The 27,578-nt window shown below is 40.7% G+C and overlaps 1 protein-coding gene across 4 annotated transcripts in view; it reads left to right on the top strand.

Annotated features, from left to right (window-relative positions):
* Window positions 1–3,930: 3,930 nt before the first annotated feature.
* Window positions 3,931–27,578, top strand: part of RAB23 (RAB23, member RAS oncogene family) — a 49,736-nt gene continuing 26,088 nt past the window's right edge. For 3 of the 4 annotated variants that reach the window (XR_005367880.1, XR_005367879.1, XM_038554416.1), the window contains exons 1-3: window positions 3,968–4,218; window positions 13,459–13,674; window positions 19,220–19,305. Coding sequence is in view for 2 of the 4 variants with exons in the window: in XM_038554416.1 (XP_038410344.1) it covers window positions 13,520–13,674; window positions 19,220–19,305 (241 nt within the window). In the remaining 2 variants the exon portion in view is untranslated. Of the gene's footprint in view, window positions 4,219–13,458; window positions 13,675–19,219; window positions 19,306–27,578 lie in introns of all 4 variants that reach the window. The other variant, XM_038554417.1, reaches the window with a different exon arrangement.

Genomic DNA, 27,578 nt, shown 5'->3' on the forward strand with positions numbered 1-27,578 from the left:
AGCGCCTGCCTTTGGCCCAGGGCATGATCCTGGAGTCCTGGAACCGAGTCCTGCATCGAGCTCCCTGCATGGAGCCTGCTTCTCCCTCTGCCTGTGTCTCTGCGCCTCTCTCTCTCTCTCTCTTTATCATGAATAAATAAATAAAATCTTAAAAAAAAATAAAAACAAATCCATCCACTTTTTCTGTACCACCTCCATTAAGCCTCCATGATCTCTCTTCTGGACCAGTCTTCCACTGGTCCCTTAGTTTCATCTGTTCTGTGCTTTCATTCATTAGACAGCAGTGAGAGAAATCTTCCAAGTAGATCTCCTTATCCCTGCTCTAAAAACCCTTCAAAGGCTTCCCAATGTACTTGCAATATAATCCAAATTGCTATATTGACCCACAGGGTCTTCATGATCTGGCCCCTGCATCCCTTGCTACTTCATGTTATACCACTTACCACCTTATTCTTGCACACTACCTCCCTTTTGATTCCTCAAACCCACCAAATTATTTCCTGCCTCAGGCCCCCGAACATGTTTCTCCTTCTACGTAAAGTCTTTTTCTGCCTATTCTTTTTTTTTTTTTTTTTTAAGATTTTATTCATTTATTTGACAGAGACAGAGAAGAGAGAGAGCACAAGCAGGGGGAGTGGTAGGTAGAGGAAGAGGAAGAGGCTCCTCGCTGAGCAGGGAGCCCAACAGGCTTGATCCTAGAACCCTGGGATCACAACCTGAGCCGAAGGCAGACACTCAACCAACTGAGGCACGAGGGCGCCTCTCCTGCCTATTCTTTACCCAGCTAACACATTTATCATTTGTTGATGCACATTTTGGTTGCTTCTACTTTTTGTAAATAATGTTGATGTGGACATAATTGTACAAATATCTGTTTGTTTCCTTGCTTTCAAATCTTTTGAGTATATACCCAGAGGTGAAATTGCTGGATCAGATGGTAACTCTATTTTTAATTTTGTGAGGGACTGCTATACTGTTTCCCATAATGACTGTGCCATTTTACATTTCTACTGGCAGGGAACAGGGGTTATGATTTCTCACCATTCTTGCCAACACTTGATATTTTGGGTTTTTTATTTTGTTTTATAACAGCTATTCTAATGGGTGTGAAATAGTATTTTCTTGTGGTTTTGATTTGCATTTTACTAATGATGAGTGATATCGAGACTCTTTTTGTGTAATTATTAGCCATTTGTACATCTTCTTTGGAGAAACGTCTATATAAATCCTTTGCCCATTTCTCAATTGGGTGTTTCCTTTTCTTTTAAAGGGAGTACATTACTCAAGTTGAAGAGACTACCAACCAAATCCTAGAGATAAGTCCACTGGCTACTTGACATTAAACTTCTTGTGAATAATCACTATGTTTATTTTACTTATTCATCAGAGACACAGAAAGAGAGAGGCAGAGATGTAGGCAGAGGGAGAAGCAAGCTCCATGCAGGGAGGCCAACGCGGAACCCAATCCCGGGACTCTAAGGTCACACCCTGGGTGAAAGGCAAGACGCTTAACCCCTGAGCCACCCAGGCATCCCAATCACTATGTTTACATTTACAAAAATATATTGCAATTATAGATAAAACAGATTTAAAATTTTTAATTCTAAAAACTACTGTATGTAAAATATATTTCATATACAGAAAATGTACATGAGAGTACAGTTTGGTGAATTTTCACAAATGAACACACATGTGTAACTAGCACCAAGGGATCCCTGGGTGGCGCAGCGGTTTAGCGCCTGCCTTTGGCCCAGGGCGCGATCCTGGAGACCCGGGATCGAATCCCACGTCGGGCTCCTGGTGCATGGAGCCTGCTTCTCCCTCTGCCTGTGTCTCTGCCTCTCTCTCTCTCTGTGACTATCATAAATAAATAAAAATTAAAAAAAAAAAAAAAGATCAGCAGAGAGCCTTATTAACACCTTGGAAATTCCTCACCCAGGCACTATCCCTTTTCTGCAAGGTAACCATTATCCTAAATTTTAGCAGATAATTTTTTCTGTTTTTGGCTGAAATGGACTTATTCAGTATGCACTTTTTGCACCCTACCATTTTTTTTTTTGAAGATTTATTTTAGAGAGCACATGCACGCACACGCTCGTGCCTATTGCAGGGGACAGAGGTGATGGGAGAGGGAGAGAGAATTCTCAAGCAGACTCCCTGCTGAGCACAGAGCCAGATCCCAGGACCCTGAGATCAGTACCTGAGCCAAAATCATGAGTTGGCTGCTCAACCCACTGAGTGCCCTAGGCACCCTGCATCTTACTTTCTATGCTCAAATTTACATTTCTGAAGTTAAGCCATTTCATGTTGGTCATTGTGGGTCATTCTTCTCATTGTTGCATAGTATTCCATTATATGAACACTGTGGATTTATTAATTTATTCTATTGTTTATGGTCTTTTGAGTTTTTCCATTTGGGGGCTATTAAAACAAGTGCAGCTGTGAACATCATATGCCTGTTTATTGGTGCACCATTAAATACTCATGTCTCCTGGCTGGCTTTGTAAAGGTGGAACTGCTTTCTGGGTCATAGGATATACTTCAGGAAATAGAGCCAAACTGTTTTTTAAAGGAGTTGTCCTAGTTTACATTCCAGAAGCAAGGTAGTAGATGAATTCAGTTACTCCACATCCTTGTGATGTGGGAAACAAAGGCACAAGGAGAAATTGAATTTCCTTACTACTTATAGCCCATTGAGAAGTCCTTAAAACAGGGAGATTGACATTCCTCTAGGAACTCAGCTGCCTCGAAGTTAATACTTTGCTAAGGGTAAAAGGTAATCTTAGCTTAAAATTATCCAGACCCCCCCCCCCCCCAGGATCCTGTAAGTCTGCTTTAACACTTAAAAATTCCTTTGAAAACTTCCTTTATTTCTACTCTCCAAGATATATGTTAGCAATCATTCTCCAAGCATATGGCCCACTGATAAACATCTGAAGGGCTCATGACTTAGGCTTTATTAGACGGTAATTAAATGACGTTTTCCTAACAATAACTAGCCCCCTCCAGGTCCTGGAAACCTTGCTTCCAAAATTCCTTAGAGATTTAACTATCCCTAATCCCCTCCCAACTTGAAAGTATATAATCTGCCACTCCTCAGGACCCCAGAGCAGCTCTTTCTGCCGAGTCCTGTCCCAGAGCTTTAATAAAAGCATCTTTCTGCACTGAACACTTCTCAATAATTCTTTTTTTTTTTTTTTTTAAGATTTTATTTATTTACTCATGAGAGACACAGAGAGAGGCAGAGACACAGGCAGAGGGAGAAGCAGGCTCCATGCAGGGAGCCCGATGTGGGACTCGATCCTGGGACTCCAGGATCAGGCCCTGAGCCAAAGGCAGGTGCTCAACCACTGAGCCACCCAGGCGTCCCTCAAGAATTCTATCCTATGAGCTCCGAACCCCAACGTTTCCTAGGTCACTTGGAGTATTTTGCCAACACTTGGTATTTTCCTTTATTCCCTCTTTTCTATCGTATTCTGAAATATAAAAACAACTCAAGCAAAGTTTCTGTTGCTTTTTTGGGCGGGGGGGGGGACCTTTCAGTTGTTGGTTTGGTTCTTCGAATTGTTAACTATCTCGGACATGTACATTGTCCAGCTGCAACGCGTGGACCATGAGTGCGTTCTCGGTCTTGCTCCACATTTTGGCTCATTCTACCCCTCGGTGCCAATGGGCGGAGAAAATAAGGTGTGCGTTCGAGGCGGGGCAAGTCCTCGGAGTACTCTGGAAGCCCGATCACTTAGTAGGCGAAGCGTACGCGGACCGTCCTCTGTCAGTCCTTTGCTAGGGCCCACGATCTAGGAGGTCCTGGCCGCCGCCGGTCTCCCCGCGTCCCGGGGCCGAGGAGCCGCCCTCGGGGCAGCCGCCAGAGCAGGGGTGGAGCGGAGCGGGGCCCCCGCCGCGCGGAGCATGCGCAGACCGAGCCCGGCGCATGCTCCGCAGAGCGGCGCGTCCACGGACGAGGCGAGGCGAGGCTCCCGCGCCCAACCGTCCTCGCCGGAGTTGCCGCCGAGACGCTGCTCCCGAGCCCCGGCCGCCAAAAAAGTTCGTTTAAAAAAATCCTAGTCATTCTTAAAAGGGAGAAGGAGGGCGCGAGCCCGCCAGGCGGCCCCGCCGAGGGAGCTGGCGCGGTGGGCGGCGGCGGCGGCGGCGGCGGCGGTTGCGCCGCGACCAGGAGGAGCCGGCGGCGCCCGGCGGGTCCGCGGCCGGCGGGGGACGGTGAGTAGCGGCTCGCGGTCCGGGCGGCGGCGCGGCTCTGGCTCGCCCTCCGCAGCGGCGGGGCGCTCCCCCGGCCCCGCTGGGGAAGGGCCCGCCTCCCGCCGGGGTCCGGGCACTGTGGAGGGGCGTGGGGGGCAGGGGCCTCCAGGCCCGGGCGCCCATCCCCCGGGCCCGGCCGCCGAGACCCCGCTCCGCCGCCGCTGGCCGCCGCGTCCAGGCTGCCTGCCCGGCGGCCCGGGGCTCCCGGGGCTCCCGGGTGTGGGTCCCCGGGGTTGCCCGTGGGGCGCGGCGGGGCGGGGCGGGGGCGAGGCGCCGGCCTCCAGCCCCTGGGAGCAGCCGGCTTTTGCCCTTGGCCCCGCGGCCGCCGGGGAGGGGGCGACCCAGGCCGGGCGAGAGTCTCCCCAGCCCGGGGGGTCAAGAGCCGGGTGAAGTGGGCCGCGCGGGAGAGCGCCCGGCTCTGCCCGGCTCCCGAGCCGCCCTCCTCACCGGCGGCGCCCCGCCCTCGGAGACCGCTGGGCTATGAATGAGCCGGGCTGCGCGGCGTCCCTAGGCCGGGACCGAGGGGCCCTAGGCCCCGGCGGGCGTGCGAGGAGCGCGGACTTCGCTTTCGGGAGTGCCGGGAAAGTCTGACCCGGCCCTCCACCTCTAGGGTTTATAGAACTCCTCGTATTTTCTGCGCCATCTCCTTGAACCCTACAAGTTCTTCAGTGTTTATAAACACAACCGTACCTGTGCTCAGTACAGCCCGAGATGGGGAAACAAAAAAAAAAAAAAAAAGAAAACTAAAGCAAAAACAAAACACAACTCTTTTGATCAGTGACTTAGCTCATCCCGTCCCTTTCTACTATGATTAGACTGCATTGGCTGGGAAAATCTTTAAATTTGGGGAAAACAGTATTTAGAGAAGAGGATTTATGTAAAGCATTATTGTCCGCTTTTTATTTATTCTCGGAATTATTTTCTCTCTCTCTCTTTTTTTTTTTTAAGATTTATTTATTATTTATTCATGAGAGAGAGAGAGACAGAGAGAAGCAGAGGCACAGGCAGAGGGAGAAGCAGGCTCCGTGCAGGGAGCCCGACGTGGGACTCGATCCCGGGTGTCCAGGATCACGCCCTGAGCCAATGTCAGGCGCTAAACTGCTGAGCCACCCGGGGATCCCCATCAGGATTATTTCAAAGAACTTAACTGTTTTGGTATAGTGCTTTACATCTACGGAGTAGTAGGAGCTGATCATCACAGGAGTCAGACTGCCTGTGTTAAAATCTGATTCTACTTCTTTAAAATATAGTTTTAAGATTGTACAATAAAAATTGACTTTTTAAGGAGTGCGCGCGGTTCTATGAATTTTAGATGAATGCAGTCACCATGTCAGGACACAGAACAGTTCTTACCACCACCACCCCATCCCTATTCATGCTATCCTTTTATATCCTTCCTCTTACCCCTAACCCCTGGCAATTACTAAACTTTTCCAGGTGTCATATAAGTAGAATCATACAATATGTAACCTTTTTTAAAAAGATTTTATTTATTCATGAGAGACAGAGAGAGGGGGGTGGGCAGAGACATAGGCAGAGGGAGAAGGAGGCTCCATGCAGGGAGCCTGACCTGAGACTCCATGGCAGGTCTCCAGGATCAGGCCCTGGGCTGGAAGGCAGACTCTTAACCCCTTAGCCACCCAGGCATCCCAGATATTGTAACCTTTTGATGCTGTCTTCTCTCACTCAGCTTAAAGCCTCTGAGATTCTTCAAAGTTGTTGCCTGTATCAACAGTTTCTTCTTTTTTCATTGCTAAGTAGTGTTCCATTAGGTGGATGTGCTACAGTTTGTTTATACATCCACCCACTGAAGGGCATTTGGAGTGTTTACAATTCTTGGTGATTTTATTTTATTTATTTATTTTTTAATTCTTGGTGATTTTAAATAGAGCTGTTATAAACATTCATGTACAGGTTTTTTGTTTTTTAAAATATTTATTTATTTATTCATGAGAGGCACAGAGAGAGAGAGAGAGGCAGAGACACAGGCGGAGGGAGAAGCAGGCTCTTTGCAGGAGCCTAATGCGGCACTTGATCCCGGGTCTTGGGATCATGACCTGAGCTGAAGGCAGCCACCCAGCCGCTGAGCCACCCAGGCATCCCTTGTGTACAGGTTTTTGTGTGAACATAAGTGTTCATTTCTGTAGGGTGTTACTAGGAGTGGGATTGCAGGGTCATATAAAGGATGTTGAACTTTATAAGAAACTGTCATGCTGGTTTCCAGAGTGGCTGTATCATTTTGCATTTTTACAAGTACCATGTAAGGGTACTAGTTGTTCCACATCCTCCTAAGCACTTGGTATTTTCAGTAATTTTAAATTTAGCCATTCTAATAGGCATGTAGTGGTATCCCATGGTTTATTGTGTCTTTAACTAATGACTAATGATTTTGAAGATCTTTTCATGTGTGTATTTGACATATATAATCTTTGATGAGAACCTAGGCAAGAGTATTGTCCATTTCTCAAATGGGTAAGGTTTGCTTTCTTGTGGTGAGTTTTGAGGGTTCTTTATATGTTCTGGAAACAAGTTATTTGGTAGATATGTGCTTTGCAAATGTTTTCTCACAGTCTGTAGCTTGTCTTTCATTCTTTTAACAGTATTGTCCACAAGGCAAATGTTCTTAATTTTTGTGAAGTCTAATTTATCGATTTTTCCTTTTGTGGAAATTTTTGGTATGATGTCTAAGAACTCTACCTAACCCCAGGTCAACATTTTCACCTTCTAAAAGATTTCTTCTAAAAATAATGGTTTTACTTTTATTTTTTTTTTAATATGTAAATGGTAGAGCCTTTGTTAGAGGGTGTCTGGCTTTTTTTTTTTTTTTTTAAGATTTTATTTATTTATTCATGAGAGACACACAGAGAGGCAGAGACATAGGCAGAGGGAGAAGCAGGCTCCATGCGGGGAGCCCGATGTGGGATTTGATCCCGGGACTTCAGGATCAGGCCCTGGGCGGAAGGCAGGCGCTAAACCACTGAGCCACCCAGGGATCCCCATGGTTTTACTTTTATTTTTAAATTTTTTATTAAAGATTTTATTTTATTTTCTAAAGATTTTATTTATTTATTGGGTGGGGGGCAGACTCCCTGCTGAGCAGGGAGCCTGACATGGGGCTTGATCCCAGGACGCTGAGATCATTACCTGACCTGAAGACAGATGGTTAACCTACTGAGACACCCAGGTGCCCCTGAGATTTTAAATAATCTCTACACCCAACATGAGGCCTGAACTCAAAACCCCTAGATCAAGAGTTGCAAATTCTACCGACTGAGCCATCAAGGGCCTGAATAGTTCTACATTTAGATGTATGATCCATTTAAAATTATTTGCATTTGGTGTGAGGTTTAGGTAAATGCTTGTCTACATCTGAATGTCCAATTTTCCATCACCATTTGTTGAAAAGACTTTTCTCCATTGAATTGTTTTTGCACCTTTGTCAAAAATCAATTGGCTGAATTCATGTCAGTCTATTTTTGGGCCCTCTGTTCTGTTCTATTGATTTATATATCTTTCTCTTTACCAGTATCACACTCTCTCAATTAGTATAGCTTTATGGTGTCTTAAAATTGGCTAGTATGATTTCCTCCAATTTTATTCTTTTTTCAAAATTGTGTTAGCTATTCTAGTTTATCTGCCTTTCCATATAACATTTAGAATCAGCTTATCTCAACTACAAAAAGTCCTGCTGGTGCTTTGGAACTGAATTAAACCATGGATCAGTTTGGGGAGAAGGCTGTTTTTACTTTGAGTCCTCCAGTCTGTGAACATGGCACATCTTTTCATTTATTTAGTTCTTTGTTTCATTAGTGTTTTGTAGTTTTCAGCATACAGATCCTGTACATGTTTTATTAAATTTACACCAAAGTATTTAATTTGGGGGGAACTTTTATAAATGTCACATAAACATTTTGGTTTCAGGGGCACCTGGCTGGCTCATTTAGAAGAGCATGCAGTTCTTGATCTCAGGGTTGTGAGTTCCAGCCCCACATTGGGTGTAGAGATTACTTAAACAAATACAAGCTTTGGTTTGAAATCGTACAGTGTTAGGATATAGAAATACAATTCACTGTTGTGTTTTGCCTTGTATCCAGTGTCCTTGTTAAACTCATTTATTAGTTCTAGGATTTTTTTTAATTCCTTGGAGTTTTTTGTAAAGACATTCATGTAATTTGTGAATAGAGATGTTTTTATTTACTTTTCCCCTAATCTGTGTTTTATTTATTTATTTGTCACCTGTTACCCCCGCCTAGGACTTTGAGTGTGATAAATAGGAATAGTGAGAGTGAACATACTTACCTTGTTCTCAGTCTAAGGGTAAAAGCAGTCAGGCTTTCAGGGGTGCCTTGCTGGTTCAGTCAGGAGAGCATGGGACTCTTGGTCTTGGGGTCATGAGTTTGACCCCCATGTTGTGGGTAGAGTTTACTTCGAAAAAAGCAATCAGGCTTTCAGAGATAAGTATGATGTTAGCTGTAGAGGTTTTTAATTTAATTTATTTATTTATTCATGAGAGACACAGAAAGAGGCAGGGACATAGAGGAAGAAGCAGGCTCCCTGTGGGGAGCCTGATGTGGGACTTTATCCCAGGACCCAGGATCACGACCTGAGCCAAAGGCAGATGCTCTACCACTGAGCCGGGTTTCCCTGAAGAGTTTTTTAATAGATGACCTGTATTAGTCTGAAGGAGTCGTCTTCTGTTTCTAGTTTGCTGACTATTTTTCTGACAAATGGACGTTGAATTTTCTTATGTTTCCTCTGTTTCAGTTGATATGGTGATGAGGTTTTCTTTTTTACTTTGTTAATTTGGTAGATTACACTGATTAGTTTTTGAGTATTGAAGCCTTGCATTCCCTGAATAAAGCCCACTTTGTCCTGGCTATTCTTATTATATGTTCCTCGATTTGATACACTAATATTTTGTTGAGGACTTCTGTGTGCCTTTGTCCAGTTTTCTTTTTTGTACTGCTTTTGTGTGGTGTTGGTATCAGAATAATAATGGCTTTATAAAATAGGTTGGGAAATATTCCTTTCTCTTCTGTATTCTGGAAGAGATTGTATATCACTGCTGTCAATGCTTGAAAAGTTTAGTAAAATTCCCCAGTGAAATCACCTGAACCTGGAGATTTTTCTTTGAGTTTTTAAGTTACAAATTCAATTTCCTTACAGTTATAGGGCTATTCAAATTATCCGTTTCATATTGAGTGAGTTGTGATAGTGCTGTTCAAGGAATTTGTCCATTTCATCGGTCAGTTTTTTTAAACGAGGGGAAGGGCAGAGGGACAGAGAGAATCTTTTTTTATTTTATTTTTATTTTTATTTTTATTTTTTTTAATTTACAATAGTCACAGAGAGAGAGAGGAGAGAGAGAGAGAGAGAGGCAGAGACACAGGCAGAGGGAGAAGCAGGCTCCATGCACTGGGAGCCCGACGTGGGATTTGATCCCGGGTCTCCAGGATCGCGCCCTGGGCCAAAGGCAGACGCCAAACCACTGCGCCACCCAGGGATCCCAAGAGAGAGAATCTTAGGTGAAGCTCAATCTCACAACCCCTAGATCATGACCTGAGCTGAAATCAAGAGTCGGACGCTTAACTTTCCCTAAATTGTCAAATTTATGTGTGTAGAGTTGTTTGTTACATTATCCTTTTGAGTCTGCAGGGTACAGAGTGACATTCCTTAATTTATTCCTAATATTGGTAATTTGCATCCTCTCTTTTTTTCTGTCAATTTTATTGATTTTGAAAGAATTTTTTTGTGTAATTTTTCCTATTTTTCTGTTTTTAATTTCAGTGATTTCTGCATACTTACATGATTTCTATCCTTTGCTTTGGGTTTATTTTGTTCTTTTTCTAGTTTCTTGAGGTGAGGGCTTAAATTATTGATTTTGAGACTTCCCTTCTTTTCTAAGGTAAACATTTAATACCTATAAATTTTCACTCTTAGCACTACATTAGCTATGTTCCACAAATTTTCACATTTCTTATTTTCATTTAATTCAATTTTGTTTTTTAAGAAAATGTCTTTTGAGTTTTTCTTTGGCCCACCAGTTCTTTAGAAGTCTGTGTTTTTAGTTTGCAAATATTTGTAGATTTTCCTGTTATCTTTCTATTACTGATTTCTAGTTTGATTGCATTATGGTCCCATTATTTTGTTTGATGAGGTTTGTCTTATGGCCTAGAATCTGTTTTATCTTGGTATATATTTAGTGGGTACTTAAAAGAAGTATATTCTGGAGCGCCTGGATGGCTCAGTCAGTTGAGTGTCTGACTCTTGATTTTGGCAAAGGTCATCATCTCAAAGTCATGAGATCAAGCCCCAAGATAGGCTCTGAGCAGAGTCTGATTGAGATTCTTTCTTCCTTTTTTCCCCTCCCCTGGTCGCACTCTTTCTCTCCCTCTCAATAAATAAATAAAATCTTTGAAAGAAAAAAGTAAATTATGCAGTTGTATGCACAGTTATATAAATGCCAGTTAGATTCTGGTAGTTTTATTGTGTTATTAGACTTTCATTTTGTTTTATTGTAGTGTTTTGGGTTTTTGTTAGATTTTTAAGTTTATTCATATTGAGAAATAGAGAGCATGAGAGAGCAGGAGTGGAGGGGAAGGGTCGGTGGAGAAGTAGACGGCCTGCTGAGCAGGGAGCTTGATGTGGGGCTGGATCTCAGGGCCCTAAGATCATGACCTGAGCCAAAAGCGGATGCTCATAACTGAGCCACCAGGTGCCCCTTTTTTTTTTTTTTTTAATTTATGATAGTCACACAGAGAGAGAGAGAGGGAGAGGCAGAGACACAGGCAGAGGGAGAAGCAGGCTCCGTGCACCGGGAGCCCGACGTGGGATTCGATCCCGGGTCTCCAGGATCGCGCCCTGGGCCAAAGGCAGGCAGTAAACCGCTGCGCCACCCAGGGATCCCCAGGTGCCCTTATTATAGTGTTTTTGAATCTATCTCTTTGTGTACCTTCTTTAGTGTTTGCTCTAGGTATTATACTACATACACTACATATATGTAATTTATCACAGTCTCTTGGTGACAGCGTTTTATCAGTATAAGTGAAGCATAGAAATCTTTCCTCTCTTGGGGCACCTGGGTGGCTCAGTCGGTTAAGCGTCTGCCTTTGGCTCAGATCGTGATCTTGGAATCCCAGGATTGAGACCCACATTGGGCTCCCTGCTCAGCGGGGAGTCTGCTTCTCCCTCTAACCCTCCCCCCCTCAACGCATGTACTCTCTCTCTCTCAAATAAAATCTTAAAATCTTATTCTCTTTACATTCCTTTATTCTCTCCCATTTATAATTAATTATGCTAAATATTTTCTCTACACATATTGAAAACCATACTATTGTGTTTGAGTCCAACATAATTTAGAACACTCAAGAGAAATCTATTGTATTTACCTGTATTTTTTATTCTATCACATTCTTCTTGTCATTCTGATATTCTACTTTTTTTAATACATCATTTAGTTATGTTTGAGGTGGAGACCTAGAACCTATACTTTAACAAATCTTCCTAGATGATTCTTATGATTGTGCAAGTTTGTGAAGCACTAAGGACAATTACTGAGACTCCACGGGGAGCAGGAAGGAATGTTCTTCATGTTTCAGACTTGTTTTGTGTAGTGGTTGTTTAGATGGGTTTTTCAGTTAAGGGAGTTGAAATATAATATTATAACATATAATAGTAGTCAGGAACTTAACTAGTAATTTTCTAAGAAATATGAAGAAATTGACTTTGTTCTTTTCAATCTAAAATGCAAGCAGTACACATTGCATTACTTTAATTATATGAATAACTGTAACTAGTCTGAAACTAAAGAAAGAACGTATGGTATAAGATTATTTATAAAGGAGTCATTGTAACCTGAACAGTAAAGCACTGTAAAAGTCCAATGCTGTCATACAGTTGTGTATTATTATGTAAGTCTTTCTTTGGGGTATTTTTCTAGGGATATTAATTATTACCTGTGAGGTTGAAAAGGCAGTTTCCTTAGATTTTGTATTTGTTGCCCATATGGTGGTAACTGTGGAGGATTTATTACATTGTGTAGAACGAAACTACCATTTTTTGAAAGCTTAGTTTTCCCTATGCTAAGTGTGCTTTTTTTCTTTTTAAAGATTTTATTTATTTATTCATGAGACACACACACACACACACACACACACACAGAAGGAGAGGGAGAGAGGCAGAGACACAGGCAGAGGGAGAAGCAGGCTCCCTGCAGGGAGCCTGATGTGGGATTCATCCCATCCTGGGACCCCAGGATCATGGCCTGGGCCAAAGGCAGGCGCTAAACAGCTCAGCCACCCAGGTGTCCCTTTGCTAAGTGCTTTTTATATGTACCACTGATTAACAATCTTTTGAGGTAAATATCCTTTAGTAAACTGAAGCATAAAGAGGCTAGCCAGCAACTTCACTAAAATTGCAGAACTAGTAAGTGGCAGCTGTATTAGACCTCAATTCTAACACCCCAGTCTTAGTCTCATTAAAAGGTAGAACTATACAACTACACATTTATTAATATCTGGATGTCATACATTGTGCTATTTTTCAGGCTTCAAAAATGAATGATGTTCTTGTTCCTTCTTTAGAAGAATTTACATGTTGGGATCCCTGGGTGGGCTCAGTGGTTTAGCGCCGCCTTCAGCCCAGGGTGTGATCCTGGAGACCTGGGATTGAGTCCTGCGTCCTGCTCTCTGCATGGAGCCTGCTTCTCCCTCTGCCTGTGTCTCTGCCTCTCTCTCTCTCTCTCTCTCTCTCTCTCTCTCTCTCTCGCTGTATGTGTGTGTGTGTCTTTCATGAATAAATAGTAAATAAATCTTAAAAAAAAAAAAAGAATTTACATGATCTAAACAGGGTGGTAAGAGGACCTCCATCATGGAGACAAATTCTTGCAATATAATTATTTCTTCATAAAACATTATAATTTATTTTGTACAACTTTTGGGGTTCCTGGGTGGCTCAGTCATTTAAGTGTCTGGCTCTTGGTTTTGGCTCAGGTCATGATCTTGGCGCTGTGGAATACAGCTCCATGTCACGCTATGCCCTCAGCTGGGAGTTTGCTTGAGATTCCCTCCCTATCCCTCTATCCCTCCCCTTGCCCCTTGCTCATGTATTCTCTTCTTGCTCAAATAAATAGATAAATCTTTAAAATTATAATATTTTATATACTTTTTATTTTATGAAAAATCATTTCATTTTAAACTACAGATTTGAGAAGATCTGATCACCTGGAATTAAAGTTGGTTCAGAAACCTTTTCAACTGCAAAAATGTTGGAGGAAGATATGGAAGTGGCCATCAAGATGGTGGTTGTAGGGAATGGAGCAGTTGGAAAATCAAGTATGATACAGCGATATTGCAAAGGCATTTTTACAAAAGACTACAAGAAAACCATTGGAGTTGATTTTTTGGAGCGACAAATCCAGTATGTACTTGGCCATTTTATCCCTTCAGTTTTGATTTCTGAACTGTATCCCAGGCTTTCATTGGAATAATTCTAATTACAGTATAGTCCAAGGTTAGGAGTCAGGTGGCCGTGGCTAATGGATCAGTTGGTGGTGGTTTTCAAATACTCATTCCTGTGTTTGTCTTTTTTTTCTTTTCTCTTTAATGTTTTAAGTTTTTATTTAAATTCTAGTTAGTTAACATATTCCTGTGTGTATCTTTATCCTTCTGTCTTTTTCTTGCCTTTCATCTGTTTTCCCCTCATCATTTCCCCCTTTTTTATACTCTCCTCCTGACCCTTTCTATCTCCTGTTTATCTGTTTTATATATATTGGTGGCATCTCACATACTTCTTAACCACAAACCAATGCTTGACTCTAATGAGATTTCTGTCCACTACAAGCACAACTTGGAGATTTTGTAGGTTCAGTTCCAGACCACTGCAATAAAGTGAGTCAAATGAATTTTTTGGTTTCCCAGTACATGTAAAAGTTATGTTTACATTATACTGTAGTCTATTAAGTCTGTGGTAGTCTAAAAAAAATGATGTACATATTTTCATTTAAAAATATACTTTCTTGGGCAGCCCGGGTGGCTTAGCGGTTTAGCGCCGCCTTCAGCCCAGGTGTGATCCTGGAGACCTGGAATTGAGTCCCATGTTGAGCTCCCTGCACGGAGCCTGCTTCTCCCTCTACCTGTGTTTCTGCCTCTCTCTCTCTCTCTCTCTCATGAATAAATAAATCTTAAAATAAAATAAGATTTGCTAAGAAATACAAATAAAATAAAATATGATTTGCTAAGAAATACAAATCATTCTCTGATCTTTCACTGAGCCTTAATCTTTTTGCTGGTGGAGGGTCTTACCTCAATGTTGATGGTTTCTGACTGATGATCAGGGTGGTGGTTGCTGAAGGTTGGGGTAGGTGTGGCTATTTTTAAATATAAAACAGTGAAGTTTGCCTCATTGATTCACCGTACCTTTCAGGAATGATTTCTCTATAGCACGTGATGCCATCTGATGGCATTTTACCCACAGTAGAACGTTATTCAAAACTGGAGTCAGGGCAGCCCGGGTGGCTCAGCGGTTTAGTGCTGCCTTCAGCCTGGGTTGTGATCCTGGAGACCCGGGATCGAGTCCCACATCAGGCTCCCTATGGGGAGCCTGCTTCTCCCTCTGCCTGTGTCTCTGCCTCTCTCTCTCATGCTCTGTGTCTCTCATGAATAAATAAATAAATAATATTTAAAAAACAAAACAAAATTGGAGTCAATTCTCTCAAACCTTATTGAATTACTATTTGTATACCTGAAATTAATGCATCACTGTATGATAAATATACTGGGATTAAAATTAAAAACTTAAAAAAAAACTCTCAAACCCTGCTGCTACTTTATCAACTAACTTTATTTAACATTCTAAGTCCTTTATTGTCATTTCAACAGTCTGCACAGCATCTTCACCAGGAGTAGGTTCCATGCAAGAAACCACTTTCATAATAATTCATCTGTTCAAGCTTTGTCACGAGCTTGCAGCAATTCAGTCACATTTTCAGACTCCACTTCTAATTCCACTTCTCTTGCTGTTTCTACCCATTCTACAGTTACTTCCTCCACGGAAGTCTTGAAACTCATCTATGGATGAGAGTGGAATCACTGTCTTCCAAAGTCTTGTTGATGTTGATATTTGACCTTCCCTGTGAGTCACAAATGTTCTTAATGGCATGTAGAATGGTGACTCTTTCCTATAAAGTTTTCAGTTTACTTGGCCCACATTCATCAGAGAGATCACCATCTGTGACAGCTATAGCTTTACACAGTGTATTTCTTAAATACCAAGACTTGAAAGTCAAAATTACTTCTTTTTTTGAAAATTACTTCTTAATACATGGGTCACAGGATGGGTATTGAGTTAGCAGACCTGAAAACAACAATCTCATTGTACATCTCCATCAGAGCTCTTGGGTGACCAGCGCATTGTCAGTGAGCAGTCAAATTCTGAAGGAATTTTTGTTCTGAGCAGTAGGTCTCAACAGTGGGCTTAAAATATTCAGTAAAGTATCTTGTAAATAGGTGTGCTGTCATCCAGGCCCTGTCCCATTAATAGAGCACAAGCAGAGTAAATTAGTAAATTAGCATAATTCTTAAGGACTCTAAAATTTTCAGAATGGTGAATAAGCATTGGCTTCAACTTAAAGTCACCAGCTACACTGGCCCCTAACAAGGGAGTCAACCTGTCCTTTGAAGCTTTGAAGCCTGGCACAGACTTCTGTCTAGCTGCGAACATCCCGAGTAGCATCTCCTTCCAGTAGAAGGCTGTTTCATCCACACTAAAGCTCTGTGGTTTAGTGTAGTCACCTTTATTAATTCGCTTTGTTAGGTCTTCTGGGTAACCTCCTGTATAGCTTCTACAATAGCACCTACTGCTTCACCTTGTACTTTGATTGCAGAGGCAGCATCTTTCCATTAACTTCATGAACCAACCTATGCTAGCTTCAGACTTTTCTTCTGCAGCTTCCTCACCTCTCTCAGCTTTCATAGAATTGAGGAGAGTTCTAGGACCTTTCCCTCTGGTTTAAGCTTTGGTTTAAGGGAATGTGTGGCTGGTTTTCTCTTCCATCCAGATCACAGAAACTTCCTCCATACGGCAGTGAGGTTATTTTGCTTTTCTAATCTGTGTGTTCACTGGAGTAGCACATTTATTTGTTTATTAAAGTAATCTCTATTCCCAACTTGGGGCTTGAACTCAGACCCTGACATCGAGTCACATGCTCTATTGACTGAGCCAGCCAGGTTCCCCTGGAGTAGCGCTTTTAATTTTAAGAACTTTTCCTTTGCATTCACAACTTGGCTGTCTGGCACAAGGGACCTAGCTTTCAGCTTATCTCCACTTTCAGCATGCTTTCCTCACTATATTTAATCATTTCTAGCTTTTGATTTAAAGTGAGTGATGTGTGGCTCTTCCTTTCAGTTGAACACGTAGAGGCCACTGTAGGGTTATTAACTGGCTTAATTTCAGTATTATTGTATCTCAGGAAATAGGGAGACCCAAGAAAAGGGAGAGAGATGGGGGAATGGCTGGTTGGTGGAACAATGAGAGCACACATGACATTGATCCATTTAGTTTGCCATCTTAAATAGAAGCGGTTTGTGGCACCCCAAAACAATTACTAATGTAACATCAGAGATCACTAATCATAGGCTGCCTTAACAAATATGGTAATAATGAAAAAGTTTGAAATATTGTAAGAATTACCAAAATGTGGCACAGACACAAAGTACGCAGATGCTGTTAGAAAAATGGTGCTGATAGAATTGTTGAATGCAAGGTTGCCACAAACCTGCACTTTGTAAGAACAAAACAAAACAAACAAAAAACACAAAACAGTATCTGTGAAGCACAGTAAAGCAAAGACTTGTTTTATTTGGAAGGACAGTTACCTGTCTCTCAGAATAGTTTTCAGTATTACGGAATCCTAAGACTATCTAGAAGTTAGAGAATTGATAATTTGTTTTAAAGAAATAAGAGCAGATTTGGCAGGATTAAATACTCCAATGAAAAGGAAACCTTGGGATCCCTGGGTGGCGCAGCGGTTTAGCGCCTGCCTTTGGCCCAGGGCGCGATCCTGGAGACCCGGGATCAAATCCCACGTCGGGCTCCCGGTGTATGGAGCCTGCTTCTCCCTCTGCCTGTGTCTCTGCCTCTCTCTCTCTGTGTGACTATCATAAATGAATTAAAAAAAAAAAAAAGAAAAGGAAACCTTACTTCAGGAAATCCAGTTGGATCCTAAAACACATCAAAAGTAACAGTTTTTGTCATTAGTCCTATGAACTTTTAAAGATATTTTATTTTTTAATATAGTTGACATATAAAGTTATATTAGTTTCAACTATACAACAGAATGATTCAATTTCTCTATAGGTTATGCTGTATACACCACAAGTGTAGCTACATCTGTCACCCGTATAATGCTGTTGCAGTGTCATTGACTATATTCCCTATGCTGTACCTTTTATTCCTGTGACTTACTCATTCTATAACTAGAAGCCTATATCTCCCACTCCCCTCCACTTGTTTTGCCCATTCTTCCCCACCTCAAATGTATTTTAAATTGTAAGGACAGACTGACAGGTATTAAAGAAATAAGTACCATTAAACAAATCTGACTAGCCTGAGCAGTAGCATTAAAGATAATTATGTTCATTGTTTTAAAGATTGTTCAATTTCTAATTTGTATTCTGTTGCCCTCTTTTAAAATACTTCTGTGTTTATTTCCTTTCTCGGGTATTTTAAGAGGATTCATTTTAAGCCTTCATGGCATTCATTTTTGTATTTGTTATCTGAGCCAAATTAATATTTTAAATATATAGTTGATCCTTGTTATTTGTAGATTCCAAGTTTATCCTTCAAGGATACTATTGATTCTCATTATTTGTAGGCTCCATATTTGCAAATCCATTTACTTGCTAAAATTTCTGTGTAACCCTAGAGTCAGTAATCCCAGTGCTTTGGTAATCATTTGTGGATATGCACAGAGCAACAAATATTTACTACCCTATGTGCACACTCTCACCTTAGGTCAAACAAGGCAACCCTCTTCATTCTTTTTTCATCCCTCATACTACAAACAAGTATTTTCTCATGTCTATTTTTGTGCCATGCTTTTGTACTTTTTGTTGATGATGTCACTTTTAAAATAGCCCCTATGCATAGTGCTGTCTCGTTTTCTTAAGTACAAGAAGGCTGTGATGTGCCTTATAGAGAAAATACGTATGTTAGGTACACTTCATTTAGGCATGAGTTGCAGTGCTGTTGGCCTTGAGTTAGATGTTAGTGAATTAACACTATGTATTAAATAAGGTGTCTTTAAGCAGAACCATAAAAAAAAACAAGGTTACATGTTGACTCATTGGGGAAAATGTAACCAGGGCTCACATGATCCTAACCCTGTATTTCCCCTAGGAGCAATGTTTGAATATTTGATAATTCAGTGTTTGCAGTGACTTTATAGAACATAACTACCATGAATAAGACAATGGAATAGATGACAAAATAAATAAATTTTTAAGTTGTAGGGAACCAGGCTGCTTTTCGTTCCCTTGCTCCTTCCTTCTCTCCTTCCTTCTGTTCTCCGTGTTTTACTTCTTTCCTTTCTTATTCTTATGCTATCACTTGTGCACCAGAACCCATCAGAATGTTAGCAAGAGGAGAGCAATTACTAACCTGAGGGTATACCATTCTCAGTGATGCTAATGTTAGAGGCACCACTGTCTATGATCTGTTATTAAGGGGGAAACCATGACAGGTAAACGCAAATCATGTATAAAGTTAGAGCTTTGGGGGAATGTCTTTCCCCTTTTAGTTTCACTGCTGGTGTTGATAGCACCATTCAAGAGCACTCAGACTTTTTCGGAGTGAAACCAACAATGTCGAATTAAAACCTTCGAATGTGAAAAATAAAAATATGTACAAAGCTAAACATAGCTAAACATTTTCTTCACATATGAAATAAATTCATCTCTTGTTTCAGAGTTAATGATGAAGATGTCAGACTAATGTTGTGGGATACAGCAGGTCAAGAGGAATTTGATGCAATAACAAAGGCCTACTATCGAGGTAAATTATGGGGTTTGTTGATTTGGGCATGTTCTTTTGGCTAAACAAAGAACTTCACTTTTTTTATTCAACGTAGAAGGGTTTCTTTTTAAGACTTAAATTAATTTCAAAGTATTTTTAAAAACCTCTTAGGCCATTGTTCTACTAATGATCTTGTTGAGTTGTAAATAATACTGTGTACTATAGATAGTTTGTCTCTGCCTTGGAATTATATGACTCACGTAGGCATTCCCTGTTCTAATCAGTTAGAAACTGTTCAATGCCTGTTTCTGACCACATGGAGATAACTCTATGGTTAGAGTGGAAACTAGCATGAAAAAGTAAAGTCCCTGCAAATAAGATGACAGTTTGCTATGACAGAGATTGCAGGGATAAAACCGTCTTGGTGCCCTAAGAGTTCAGAGAGGTGTGAGATACATGGGGTCAAATTCCTCAGGGAAAGCTGAAATTTCTAAATGGAACCTAAAGTTTCCATTACCATTTTCCTCTAAAAGTTTGTCCTTTTCTTTTGGAATTTATGACAGCATTTCCAGTATTTCTCCACCTTAATGCTAATTGTGATTGTAATGAGAACAAAGTAACTGAAAGCTTCATATTGTCCCATGTAGACTTAGACTTATAGACTGTTGATGCTTTTGAATATATATCTTGTTTTTTCCCCACTTTTGAAAATGTAGGATTTATGAAAACATAATTATGCTAATATATAAGCAACCAAAGAAGTTGCCTTTCTTTTTTTTTTTTTTTTTTTTTAAATTATTTTATTTTATTTATTTATGATAGGCACACAGTGAGAGAGAGAGGCAGAGACATAGGCAGAGGGAGAAGCAGGCTCCATGCACTGGGAGCCCGACGTGGGATTCGATCCCGGGTCTCCAGGATCACGCCCTGGGCCAAAGGCAGGCGCTAAACCACTGCGCCACCCAGGGATCCCAGAAGTTGCCTTTCTCACTCAGTACCGGGGAGACTTGACTTCCACTGCCTACTCTAAGAAGTCATTCTGGTTCCATGTGAAATTTAAGAGAGATACACCTCTCAGGTGTCATTCTAATAATGCTACCACTGCTTCTCATTCTATTTACTGTATCCTTAAAGGCTCCCCAGGGGCAGTGGTTTTGACTGTTGCTCTCCTGTAGATGCTAGTTTGGGTCTTGAGCACCTGTAACATGATATGAGGCAGGAATTATGTTCTGATGGCCCAAAGCTCTTTGATTAGATGACATTTTTATCAATTTTATGAGCAGTGACACTATTGACTAGCAGGCCAAAAATGATCTGTATTTTTGAGTAAAAATCATTTGTGTTTTCTTAGTGGGGTTATTACCACATTATCACCTCATTAACACAGAAAAAGAACAAACAAAAAACCTAGGTGGAAACATCAAAAAATAGTAGGAGGACATGAGATTTTCATTGTTTTTACCTAGTTTTTTTTCTCTAAATTCTCGGCATGAAATATATGTTCTTTTGTAAGGGAAAAGATAGGTTGGGTTCTTTCTTTTTTTAATATTTTATTTATTCACTTGAGAGAGAGCAAGCACAAAGGGGAGGGGCAGAGGAAGGGGGACAAGCAGACTCCTGCTGAGCAGGGAGCCTGAAGACAAGGAAGGACAAAGACGTGGGGCCAAAAGATCCCAGGACCCAGAGATCACAACCTGAGCTGAAGGCAGCTGCTTAACTGACTGAGCCCATCCAGCTGCCCCTTGGTTCTTCCTTTTTAAGCTTTTGACAATTTGATGTAGCAGTATTACTTAACCAGTGTGGTTATTTTTGGAGAACATATTTACCATTATTTATCTCTGATCCATAAAAGCAAACTGTGGGGGATCCCTGGGTGGCTCAGCTGTTTGGCACTTGCCTTTGGCCTAGGGCGCGATCCTGGAGTCCCAGGATGGAGTCCCACGTTGGGCTCCAGGCATGGAGCCTGCTTCTCCCTCTGCCTGTGTCTCTGACTCTGTCTCTCTCTCTCTATGTCTATCATAAATAAATAAATAAATCTTTTTAAAAAAAAGGGGGGGAGGGCAGCCCCGGTGGCTCAGCGGTTTAGCGCCGCCTACAGCTCAGGGCGTGAACCTGGAGACCCAGGATCGAGTCCCACGTCAGGCTCCCTGCATGGAGCCTGCTTCTCCCTCTGCCTGTGTCTCTGCCTCTCTCTCTCTCTCCTCTTTGTGTATTCTCATAAATAAATAAATAAAATCTTTAAAAAAAAAATTTAAAAAAAGAGCAAACTGTGTTAGTCTATAATTATCCCAAAATAAAGTTTAACTTGAAAAAAGACCAAACTGGTCAAATGTCAAAAATGATTTGGTTTGCATATAAATAAAAAGGAGAAAATGTTGGAATGTACAGTAACTAGTTATCACTTGGGTCCTTGATTTAAAAAAAAAAAAGACCAGGTAGCTAAAAATATTTTTATTTCCTCTGTAGTTAAGGAATTAATGCTTTCTTAAGTTTTATCCCATGAGACTATGTTCAACGTTATTATCTTTTAATTTTTAAAATTTAACTCATCTGGCTTGTTGTGTACTTCTTGTTTGGTACTTTTTAGGTGTCTACCAATCAAAGATTCTCCTTATAATATCTACAAAAAGCATTCTTTGCCAGAAAATAAAAAAAGGACCCATGATTGTTAGTATTTACTTATCTTAATTTACTGTGGATGATGTTTAAACTCTTTTCCGCTTTCACTTAGACTGAAATGCTTCAAGCAGGTTTGGTTTCCCTACACTTAACAGTTTAACTTAAAGTGATTTTAAGCATATAAAGATATCTCTTAAAAACTTTTCTAGAAATGTAATTTTTTTAATCAACCATGTTAAAATGGCAAAGAGCATAGGATACTAAGACAAGTCTTAAGATTTAACTTCTTTTTCTAAGCTATAATAATAAACATCACATCTAAATGAATAAAGGAATGAACAGTAGCAATTATACATAAATTTGAGAAATAGCATATTGAATATTCTTACATGTTTTCCTTTGGGGTTCTATCAATGCTTTTTTTTCTATTTATTCATAAGATACAGACAGAGGCAGAGGGAGAAGCAGGCTTCCCACCAGGAGCCCAATGTGGGACTCAATCCAGGGACTCCCGGGGTCATGCCCTGAGCCAAAGGCAGATGCTCCACCACTGAGCATCCAGGTGTCCCTATCAGAATGCTTTTGGTTATTGAGAACAGAAAAGCAACTTCAAACTAACATAAACTACAAAAGTGGAAATAGCATAGCTTTTAGTTATGGTTTGTTTTTACTGTAACTTCATTGATTCTCCTGAGTTGACTGTCTCCCTGAATTGACTCTCTCTCCCTCTGGTGATTTTCCTCTTGGTTGTGAGATTGCTACCATCAGCAATGGAAGCCACATGCTTTGTTCACATCCTTGGTGGGGGGTGGGGGGGGAGTTAATTTCTACAACAATGGATTAAAAGTCCTCAGCTTTTATCTGATTAGATCACCTTTGACCAGATCAGTGTAAGTAGTTAGAAGAATGTGATTACCCTAATTGGCTTGATGCACTTAGGGCCTACTACCCCAGAGCAGAGGATAGATTCAGCCTGCCTAAACCATACGGCTACTATACAGTGAGGCAGGTGTGTTCTCTTGGAGGGAGGGAAATTGGATGCCAGCTAGACAACCAGGTAGTCATCGGGTACTAGTATAGATTAAAATATGATGATATAGGGGCAGCCTGGGTGGCTCAGCGGTTTAGTGCCGCCTTCAGCCTGGAGTGGATCCTGGCGACCTGGGATCGAGTCCCACGTTGGGCTCCCTGTGTGGGGCCTGCTTCTGCCTCTCTCTCTGTGTCTGTCCTGAATAAATGAATAAAATCTTAAAAAAAAAAAAAAAGGACTTAACTGATTTATATTCTAAAAATGTATTATTCAAAATATATAAAAGTCTTAAAAATGTATATTTAAAGAAGAAAAATTTTATTATAATTCACTTAAAAGAGACCTATCATATAAAAACCCATCGTGTAAAGGTATACTTATATTCTTAGAATGTTGCATTAATTGTATAGTGAGACATGTTGAAATGGCTTTGTAAAGAACAGAGCACAGATCACATTAGGAACCCTTTTGGGATCCCAAATGACTTCTCTTAAACTCTTAAGAAGTCCACCGTAGGCAGTAGAAACCATACTTAATACAGAAAGTTACATACAATATAAAGCATTTTCATTATACTTTTTTACTGATTTGTTTCTAAGAAAAAAAATTAAGATTTTATTTATTTATTCATGAGGGACACAGAGAGAGAGGGACAGGCAGAGGGAGAAGCAGGCTCCATGCAGGGAGCCCAGGGTGGGACTCGACTCCAGATCCCAGGATCTCGCCCTGAGCCACCCAGGTGTCCCGAAAAAAATGTTTTTGACTAACAATATATAGAAATGAGGTTATGGACTTGAGATCTGATATCTGAGATTATACTCATAAATAGAAGGAAACATTTTTTTAAGTACTTTCTTTCACAAACATAAGTGAATATAAATTGTTGGAAATGGAATGGCTCTGGACAAGAAGCTATTTAGAGGTTTCCGTTATAATGCAAAAATTAAGGAACAACAGAATTAGACTATGTACGTCCCTTAGATTTGTTTTGAAATTATGTGAGTGTGGAATCTGTGATAGATTGGTTCATTAAATAATTTGTGTGCTTCACATTAAATAGAGTGTCAACAAAAATAATAGACTGGCATTTAAAATCCAGAATAGCAACTATAATAGTATATAAAGCCTTGTGTTTCTGATTGGCCTGTTCTTCCTAAATTATATGCTGTGTTGTATAGACCAGTGTTTTTTAAGCTATAATGTGCACAGGAATCCCCTAGAGAGCTTGTTAAAATGCAGTCTCTAATTCAGTAGATCGGTGAGTGGCTCTAATATTCTGCATTTCTGCAACCTTCCAGATGACCCTGATGCTGCTGGTCCTCAGCCACACTTGTAAGTCTAGAAACTATCTTTTAGGGTCTTTCAGTGATTTGAGGACAGAATTACTCTCTACACGTTATATGTTTTGAGGAATATTTTCTGAATTGCTTTCAGAAATAGTAACTTTTTTTGAAAGGTCATATTAATTAGAAATAAATATTTGCTAATGGTGATCTTATACACAAGACTTTATTCAGATCTCTGTATTTCTGATGTGTGGATAAGAGGAGTAGTTTGTTAATTATTAAAAGTGATTCTTTTGTGAGTGGTTTACTATTATCCACGATGACAAAGTAACTTCTAATGATGTGATTATTAAGAGTAGGTAGTTTTGAAGGAATATTGAATAGTAGGAAAATAAAGGTCTTTTTAAAATACATGGATAGAAAACAGTGGATGCCTTTAAATATCAAGGGTGTGGGATATGTCCAAATGACTGCAACAGAGAAATTAAAACATTGTTAACATTTTTTTAAACTTTATTAACTTTCTTAAAGATGACTGGTATCAACACAGAACTGCAGGTCAAAGGAAGAAAAAGGATAACAGTATAGGATCATTTTTCTTTCTTTTTTTTAGGATCATTTTTCAATTAAGAATATTCATGGTAAAAAAAAAAAAAAAAGAATATTCATGGTAGGGGATGCCTGGGTGGCACAGCGGTTAAGCATCTGCCTTCAGCTTGGGGCATGGTCCTGGAATCCCGGGATTGACTTCCACATCGGGCTCCCTGGTTGGAGCCTGCTTCTCCCTCTGCCTGTGTATCTGCCTCTCTCTCTCTCTCCTGTGTCTCTCATGAATGAATAAATAAAATCTTAAAAAAAAAAAAAAAAAAAAGAATATTCATGGTAGTTATGTTGAACAGGGCTCATGAAGTTAACCAAAATTCCACTTTTGTTTTTGTTTCTCACCATCCTTTGTTTTTATTAGGCAGTAGAAGGAGAGGGAGTTCTTTATTCACCCTTGAAGAAAACTCCCTTCAGCTCATGTCTTTTCTGATCACTCTCAAATAGTTTTTCTCAAATTTCTTAGAATTATTTCTAGTCATAAACATAATCTCAATTTAGTAATTAGACAGTCTTGTGTATTAAGCCAAACTACAGATATAATTTAGCATTAAATCTATCCTCTCTGGGGCTTTAATAGTCCAGTCAATATCAGTGGTCTGGGAAGAGAATGTTGGTTGCTTCTGTCCTCTCACTTTTCTTTAGCTTGTTAGAGATATGTCTTCCTTCTCTGCAGTCAGGCCTAGAAGGAAAGGGAATTGGGAGACAAAAGCGCTCTTCCTTTTTTTTTTTTTTTTTTTTTAAAGTAATCTCTCTGCCCAACATGGGGCTCAAACAAGTCCAAGATCAAGAGTCTCATGCTCTACATACTGGGCCAGCCAGATGCCCCAGCATGGAGCCCACTTACAGGTGCTCTTGTCTGATGTTGGGGCCTTCTGGGTGGCCGATGTTCAAAGATGATTCTTTCTCTAGGAGATTGTCCTGGATTCCTCCAAGGTTCCCATTTTCGGTGATACTTCTTTTGGGCACATATATACTTGATTCTCGCAGTTGCTTTCCACCCTGCTCTCCAGTGTGGGAGTTGCATTCCACCCCCTCCCTTCTTTATGCTAAACTCCCATCACCCAATAAGCAGTCCTATTGGACATGAATTAAAATGACCCCATGCTAGCTTTTAGATGTGGTTTACCTCTTTCCATAGGAAATTGAAGCCATTGGCAGGAGTACAGGTATTCCCAAAGGCAGCTCTTTTCTTTTTGTCTCTTGGTCTTGGCTCTTTGTTCTCACTCCCAGCCACTGCACTTTCCTCTGGCTTGAATCAAGGCACCATCAGTCCAGAGTGTCCCCCTATTGCTGGGAACATATACCAAGCTACTTAAGTAGTCTTGCTGAAGTCCTTCTAGGTTGAGATGAAAGAGGTCATAATAGCACTCTCCCCCATAGCACCCCACCTTCAAAGAGAGAAGGGGAGTGCCTGGGTGGCTCACTCCATTAAGTGTGTGATTCTTGATTTTGGCTCAGGTCATGATCTCAGGGTTATGGGGTGGAGCCCCATGTTGGGCTTCATGCTCAGTGCAGAGTCTGCTTGTCCCTCTCCCTCTGCTCCCCCCCCGCACCACCCCTTGTGTGCTCTCTTCTATCTCAAATAAATAAAATCTTAGAGAGAGAGAGAAGGGTTGGTGTGGGCAGCACTTTTTCTAAAGAAATCTTTTCCCCTTCTTCTCAGTTCTTAAAGAAAAAAAATTTCTCCAAGTGCTTGAGGGAGTTCCGAAGTTGTATAATGGATTTTGGTCTTTTCCTTTGTAAATTCTGCAAAGAATGATCTTTCGACACATATTTGGAATCTGGTATTTGTCATCTGTTTTATTGGTACCTCAGTCAAAATTTTATATAAAGGCTCTTTAACTTTTTTTTTTGTGGTGGGGGGAAGTTCTTAAGCAGAAAGGAACCACAATGCATCATAATTCCACAGAATATTTATCTGTATGTATGGATGATAATATTCAGTTATGGGAAATTAAATCAAGTAGTTTTGTCCATTGTTTCTCAGAATTATATCTGCAAAAATAATCTACAAAACAGGTCTTGGTACAACTTGGTGAGGCTGGTTTATTTGGTAGGTGATCCCAGGTGGAAGAACTGAGACTGGGGAAAGAAAGGAGAAAAACCTATGAAAGGATGCATTAATGAGCTAATTATTACTGTAGGCAATTGGGGAATCAATTTCTGTGAGGCACCATGTAGCCTTGCCTCAAGATGGTCCCACCAAAGTGAAGCTGAGGTTTAATACCATCTTCCATAATTCAAGTTTCTTCCTGGAGATATCAGTTCCCCTTAGGATGGGCTAACCCAAGGCATCAGAAAAAGCCTAGATGCAGAAAAGCTAGTGTGGGACACCTGGGTGGCTTAGTTGTTTAAGCATCTGACTTTGGTTCAGGTCACAATCTTGGAGATCTGGGATTGAGCCCCATGTTGTGCTCCGCACTCAGCAGTGAGTCTGTTGTCTCTCTCAAATAAATAAATAAAATCTTTAAAGAAAATTAAAGCTGAGTGCCACCTGCAGCGTATACTTTGAGGATATTAACAACAGGCAGGAACTGTCCATAGCTACAGTGATACTCAGGTATCTCTACCCGTATTCGTGTTTATTTACCTCCCTAGATTGCTTAAACATATTAATAGTACGTCTTCCTCCTTTTTAGACTAGCATTTTAGTACTTTTCTGTATTCCTTTGGTCTTTCCCCACACAGTCCTCCACTAAATAATTTTGGGGTTGTTATGGGCATACTTTTATCCATTTTTCATTTATTTATTTTTTTAACATTTTTATTTTTTT

Source organism: Canis lupus, chromosome 12, assembly GCF_011100685.1.
Source record: "Canis lupus familiaris isolate Mischka breed German Shepherd chromosome 12, alternate assembly UU_Cfam_GSD_1.0, whole genome shotgun sequence".
Lineage (NCBI taxonomy): Eukaryota > Metazoa > Chordata > Mammalia > Carnivora > Canidae > Canis > Canis lupus.